Raw genomic sequence first — 7493 nt, 5'->3', positions numbered from 1 at the left:
ATATATAAATAAAAGATGTATAATGATATGAATGATAGATTATGAATTTTCATAAAATTCAACTGTTACATCAGAAATGTCATATATCGTACCCTACATTCTGAATCTGATCGACCGGGTTCAGGTTAGAGTGACTCGTTGGCAACCCAGGCCAGGCTGGGCTTTGACTCGGACGGAGACGGTGTGGCGAGGGACGAGGCGGGTCCACCTTATCCCGCGCGTTCAAACGCCCGCCGTTTGTTTGCTTGGGGCTCCTGCGGTGCGAGCGGGAGTGCGAGCGGGAGACCACTCACCATCAAGCTCAAGAGCGACCTCCGCCTCACCGCCACGATGGGCTAATCTACACCCTTCTCAGACCCGCTGCCGATGCCTTCCGCCGTGTTCTCCTCCGCCCTCTCCCCTCCTGTTCCCTGCGGCCTCGTCTGCGCCCGCCGTTGCTGTTCCTTCCACCCGACCACGCTTTCCGGCTCCTTCTCCTGCCGTCGCCGTCGACTCGTCGGTCGAGGTACCCATTCTAGTCGTTTTCCTAGTCTTCATGCTTGTGCGCGCGGGCGTGTGTGGTTTTAGTTCGATTCGCAGATTAGTTTAAGTAGTTGGCTCTCGGAGTTCTCTTAGTCTTTCTTTTGTGCGAAAATAACAATTTTTATGTGTGGTTTATTGAAATCCTTTTATTTTCTCTCGTTGGTATGCTTCCATTGTGGTTGGAGGAGCTTATTCTGTTTTTAACCGAAAAGTATTATGTTATGGTTGCGAGGAGCGGATCGAGGTTAGTCCAGTCGGATCGAGGTTAGTCAAGTCCGAGAATGGCTTATCAATCTCGACTCAGTGTGATTCATAGAGGCCGAATCGAGCCGAATCCCCCGGCATACTGATCCCCTAGTCGAGCCACGTGGTCCGAGTCGGGCCAGTCGGGCCGGGAATTTCGTGGAAGCTCTTCACAGCATGGATCCGAATCCTCCGAGTGGACCGAGTCGGCCCTTCAGGCCAATCCGAATCCCTGACACGGATCCTCCTTCCCAAGCCGAGTCGATGTCTTTTGATTTTCCTTACCCTGCTCCTTAAAGACCACTCCTTCCACCGTACATTCTTGAAGGTCCCCCTGACATCCCTGTAACAAATCATGGTAATGCCCTAACAGATGTACGTGATATGACCCCTCAAATACAAGTCAACGATGGGACACACACTCTGACTATCCCATGTCCTCTTACAAGTCCATAACAATGATGGGACCTTCACCATATCTACGAGGGACATGACTCCCCAAACTCATATATAAGGTTGGATCCGTAGAGGAAAGAGGTACGCATTCTCACCTTTTCTGCTTTTCCTCTAACCTTTGCTCGCCATTTTTTCCTCTTGACGAACTGACTTAAGCATCGGAGTGGTCGCGCCAGGGCAACTCCTGACCTTCCTTCTCACGGTCGTTGTGATCGCAGGTTCAAGCAGCTTCACGATCTCCTCTTCGCCTACCTTCATCCAAGTGTGGCGTTAAGAAGAGTTGGCGCATATAGGAGCGGATCTCAACAGGAACATATTAGGCAGAATATTAACTGCGCGGACTCTTGCAAAGTAAAGATTGAAATTTAAAGCTGGCGTAGCAATTGACTCCATTCGTAGGAGGGGTGCACCGTCTGCACTGACCAAATTATATTATTGAATCTAGAAATTATTGTGTATTAGAATGCATATTGAATAGTTGCAAACATTCATGAGTTAGTTCCTGCTCTTGCACTTTCTTTTACATCAATGGAACTTTCCATGCATTTGCTGGCGTGTGTTCCCATATACATTTTCCTTTTTTCCCCTTTGTTTTTGGAAAAAAAAATAGCCCAAGTACTTTTGATTTGTGCTTGATTCTACTTAGTGTTTTATTTCTTTCTTTCTGTTTCAGCTCTATTCTAAGCACTAAGTAGTCTAAACAGATTTATCCATGATAATACAGCTGTAGATGGATCTAAAGAAAGTCAGATATCTTTGGTTGCAAATCAAATATCTGAATCAGACAGGTTAGTTGATGGCATGGACTTTGGTGAACTATGCAATGAATTTGAGTGCATCAGTAGCCCTCAGGTGGAATCAACAGCAAGACAGCTTGTTAGGGATATACTAGAGCTGCGAGAAGGAAATCGTGCATTGAGTTCTTATTCAGTCTCTGTCAAATATAAGGTAATTGCTTTGAGGGTTTCAGTTGTTTTTTCCTCACATTCTCATGGATATTGTTTTTTAATCTTTAGTTGTTTCAAAACATGTGACAGACATATAGAGGGGAGGCTGTTAGTGGTATTGACTATGACATGTGTTCTCTAAGTTCCTAACTTTGACAAAAAAAATTTGGTTAGTTTTATTTATAGGCATCAGATCAAAATTTAAATTGCCCTCCCACATGTAAACATTGTGTTTGTCATTGATTTAAAAGAATACCACATAATTGGTGATTGGTGCATTAGAAGCGATGTTGTTGAAATCGGCCAATGAGAGGGATGCTGAGGTGGAGGCTATAGTGTGGAGTCTGTCTATGTGGTGGTTGTAGAGGTGGAGATGTAGTCTGACTTGCATAGAGATGTCTGACTTGCACACACGAGAGTAAACGTTAGAGGGTGCAAACATCAAAGGGGGGTGCCGGAAGTTGTTTTTGGCGAAGCCCCTCCATTGCTTAAGTCACTAGCAGAAAGTAGCTAGTAAGAAAGCTAGAGATTCATTAGCCTTTAAATGAAATACATACTTGGCATTGTGAGGTACCTACAATGATCGTGCCTGTGATCTCTAGAAAGTCAAGGACCGTCAATTAATCCTAGCTTAATGGAGATTTAATTATGATGGCCTTTGTTAATGTCAACATTCAATTGTTACTAATCAGAAATGATGATTGTGGAGGGACTGTTATAGGGCCATAGGCCATGTTTGCTCATCGCCGATAACAACATGGGTAGCAACTCTATCTAGGGAATACTTGGAGATGGGCCATGGATGCAGCCTACCGAGCTTGGAGTATAGAGCTCGGGGAGCTGAGCTCGAAGCTGAGAGCTCGGGGTGGAGAGCTCGAGAAACAACTCTGTGAACTTGGGGAATTGAGTTGAGTGGAGAGATTGGAGAAATGAGCTTCTTAATAGTTGATGGCATTCACTTGCCGACCTTCATAAGTGTTGAATATTGACCTAGCTTAGGAGGTCGCCCCTTAGCCCAAGATCTTGGAATATGTGTGATACTCCGACCAAAAGTGGGACCACGTAGGCATGACCTACTAACATGGAATGAGGTCGTTATCACAGTGTATCAATAAGTAACAATGAGTAGTAATATCAATTACCATGAAAATCAACAATTAGGGATTTCAACATTCAGCAAGCACAACAATATTACCTTAAACTCATTTGACTTCTTAATTGATATGTTTGGTATATCAAACAATGACCAAGTTGCATGAAATAATTCCAATCATGTTTATGCACGTCCTAATCCAAGCAAGAAAAACAATGTTGATAATTCTTAAAACTGTTGCTCAGCATACATCCAATGTAGAGAATATCATAAGATTCTGACACAGTCAAGATAATTTTATATAGTTATGTGCTACTCTTGAACACTGGTAAATTGTGAGACCAATCTCCATATACGATCCTAATAAAACACATGAGGATCCTTGTAATTTGGGTTCCATCACATGAGGTAATTTGAAACACCTTGACAACTTAGATTACTTAGAAAATACAATCAAGTATGATAATGGAGATTTTTGTTGCAAAAAGAATCCTTTTGAGATAATATAATACTGAACAATATTTTAAGCTCATGTGGACTGAAAAATGCTTTAAGCTCATGATTTTTCACATCCTATAAAATGGGTCTGCTTTTGGAGTTCATAGATATCATATACTACTGAGGTAAGTGGTTGTTCTTGTGGGTGAATTGTCAAGGTTTATGTTTGTGTTAGAGCATTTTTGCTTGAACTTTGTTTTATTTTAATGCCAAAGTGTTGTGATACATTATGTGTACTTTTCCAAGACTGCTAAAAACATCCATTTTTGGCTATCAGCTTCTAGTTATTCAATTTTCTTTAGGTACAGAATCTCATTACTCTGGACACTTCAGAAAGTATAAGTAGTTTTGTAGGATTACCCTAACTGAGTTGATCAGAAGTCTGATACAAGATTTCCTGATTTTTATTCTACAAAAGAAAAATAAGAGAAAGACCAGTTGCCTACGACATAATGTGATTAGTGAACAACAATTGCTGTAAGATTGTGAGATATGCCCTGGTTGCTTGTTCCTTTTCACCAAAAAGCTATTTCATTTTCATGCGTAGGAATCATGGTGTATGCTTCATATTGACTGCAGGATCCAATTAGGAGCTTTGTTGGGCGTGAAAAATACAACAGACCTCTCTGGCCAATTGATGCACTGGAAAATCCATCAGTAGTAAGAGCTTGCAATGCTATTTCCTTTTATTTACATCCAGTTTTATGCTAGTTTATTTGCTATTTCTAAAATACAGTGGAGAAGCTGATTAATATTCAAAAAGAAGTACCCCTGACAATTTTTGATGATGAGGTTATGCATTTCTTGTGAGGGTAACATAATACATTTGATGAAAGTGAAAGATCTTGTAAATCCTAAACCGTATAAGTTCTACAAGCCGGATAAGAACTTCAATAATAGGAAATACAATTAAACAAGGATCTAGTTTCAATGAATAACATGGCTTAATATATTAAAATATATAAATAACGACAAGGAACCTGTTTGGAGAGCCATTGTCCTTGTCCTGCAATGTTAACTGTTTGATCCCAGTGGAAGAAGATGAAACAGAAGCGAAAGGAAGGTCTTCCAAGGGAATTAGGGTGACGGCACCGTAAAACCTTCGTCAATGGGAAACGAAGGCGATGTCAATTTACCTAAACCCTCCGGGACCAAATCCTATATTTAGTTATCCAATCTGTTATCAGCCTATAGATAATAACGGAATAGATTGACTTATTTTATATATTTAATCCTTATCCGATAATACCAAAACGGATTAACATATTCAACAAATTTAATTCATATTCAATAATACTAGAACGGACTAACGGATTCTACATATTTAATCCACATCTAATAATCCGAAACCCAATAAACTTTAATTAGATCACTTAAATGGGTTTGGTTCGTATCCGCATATACAAATTACAATTAAACCCACTTTTAAGAAATTAAATCCAACAGAAACAATTGGAGAAAGAGGGGATTAATGAGTCAAAAATGAAATGATATTAGCTCAGTAGGATCTCGTATCTCTGTTCCATGCTGAGATATCAAATGTTTGTGTTATTCTTATTCTGTCCAATTATATTGACACCTTTATGGTAATATATCATAATTCAACTTCTTGCACTGACCTGAATAGGCTGAAAAATTGTATCATCTAGAAGACCCATGACTGATACAAGCAGTTATTGTAGCTGCACATTTCTACTACCAATATCATTATTTTCCAATTTGTACAACTATCCTTAATTTGATCAACCCAAAGAATTGAGATTTGTCCTGGTTTTTCTGCTACTTGAAATTGCTTGATTTGATTTCATATCTTTATGTTCACCATGAATGTAGGTTGAAAATGAGTTGCCTAATAATCAAAGCAATATCAATATTGAATATGATATCATAACAGAAACACAACATGACTTGAAACAGAAATTCCAAAGACAATATTTGAAACTGACATGATACGATGCGATTATGAAAATGTGAAATGACTTGATGTATTTATCAAATAAATAATGTTTTCCACACAATATGTATTATCTTTTTTGTAACTTGCGACACAGATCCAATTATCAGTCCCCTACTAGTAATAGATCTATTGTTTGAGCGAGTTAGAATAACTAATTTAGGTTTTTTAATTTTAAATTCAATTAATTCACGATTATATAGAACTCCTAAATCTGGGTGTATGAATTGCCTCTCTCATAACCTTCTACTTGCTGCTCTAATGTTGCATCAATGAAACTGTACACCTTGTCGTACATTTGTCAATATCACCCGTTCAATATTGCATACAATCAATTTCAAAGCGCATTTATGAACATTATGATTGTTGGAAAATTGCAACTATAGAGCATCTAATTTTGGCTCATTTGTCAGGCAGTGCAGGAAATGGTAATGCTATCAACAAGTGTTCTAAGCATAAAATGGACTCTCAAAGGGAAACCTAAGAACCCTGCCATTGCAAGCTTAGGAGGAGACCTGAAAATTCAAGTGCATTCTCTTTTCATCTTAAACCAAATAAGCGGTCAAGTTATCGAACATGAAGAATCATGGGATCTGTCTCAATCATCACCTCTCGCTCAGGCATATTTTTGGGTTTCTCGGAGTCTTTTCTCTGCAATTGAATCTGTCAAAGATACAGTCGATGCTGTTAAGACTACAACCACACGTCTGTCAACTCAAAAGGATAACTTGGAGATCTACCCAGATCCCTCCGTTGATCCAACAAAGGTAACAATAAATCTACTGCATACACCTTTTTTCCCTGTAGAAGATATCTATTTGATAAGTATTACCACATTACTATGGTAAGCCTAAGATATCTGATTTTAACAGTTGGAACATGTTTAAGTCACTCTCTTATTTCTTTATTTGTTTCCTTGCAAAACTGAAACATACCAGTTTAGAGTTTCGAAAGTATAAAGATGTTTTTGTTTCCACGAAGATGAACATGTTTTTATCCCATGCACACATGTGAAGTATTGGAAGAAGGTTGACACGAGATACCATTTATCTAATCTCTCATATCACGAGAATAGAAAGGAAACATAAAGAGTTGTGTTCTTTTAATTTGAGTTATTGTTGTTGTATATCTCTATGGTGATCAGAAAATTAGCTTTAGATATTCATATCACTGAGACACTTGTGCCTTCTTTCTTCAGTTCTTTCAGAGGGAGGGTGACTTGCAGAGAGATGTTTATCAGATTGCTCTTTTCTTAGCCGTGGTATACTTCGTTGTACAGTTCCTGAGAACAACCCTTTGAAATTCGACACTTCACCAAAATTTTGTAAATTCAAAATGTACAAATGGGTATGTAATCCTAAACATGGAACCTTCTTCTGTGCTACATACGTATATACTTCAGGTCTGGCCATAGGAATATTTTTACAACTCAACAATGGAAGTATTTGGCTAAGGCAAATCAGTGTAGGACCAGAATTGAAAATTTTGTTAGTGTTTTCTTGAGACAAGATTGCATAACTTTGCACAAGAAGATCAGTTCATATCCACCATAGTTCTATTTTAGTTCTGGTTAAGAAATTTTGAAGTTCCAAAAATTGATTAAACTCAATTGTTAAAAAGTTCAATAACATGTTAAAATTACTCTAGAAAATTGACTCCGGACGAGACAATGATTATCTTGCGGGCTGTATTGATTTCATTAGTTCGACTATAAGTATCTGAATTTCTTTGTCCCACATTCTCCCTCTGTTTCTCTCCTATTTCTGCTTGTACTATATAA

General features: G+C 38.6%; 1 protein-coding gene across 1 annotated transcript; it reads left to right on the top strand.

Moving 5' to 3' along the window:
* Positions 1-271: 271 nt before the first annotated feature.
* Positions 272-7238, top strand: LOC141845579 (uncharacterized). Its single transcript, XM_074733642.1, has 5 exons — positions 272-505; positions 1946-2169; positions 4339-4419; positions 6127-6480; positions 6912-7238. Exons 1-5 carry the CDS (start codon positions 367-369, stop codon positions 7011-7013), a joined length of 900 nt encoding a protein of 299 aa, XP_074589743.1. The 5' UTR covers positions 272-366; the 3' UTR covers positions 7014-7238.
* Positions 7239-7493: the final 255 nt, after the last annotated feature.

The sequence above is a fragment of the Curcuma longa genome, chromosome 14 (assembly GCF_044706935.1).
Source record: "Curcuma longa cultivar G26 ecotype Majalengka, Jawa Barat chromosome 14, ITB_CL_G26_1.1, whole genome shotgun sequence".
NCBI lineage: Eukaryota > Viridiplantae > Streptophyta > Magnoliopsida > Zingiberales > Zingiberaceae > Curcuma > Curcuma longa.
Note: the sequence above shows the minus strand (reverse complement) of the source record. Positions and strands in the feature narration are given on the sequence as shown.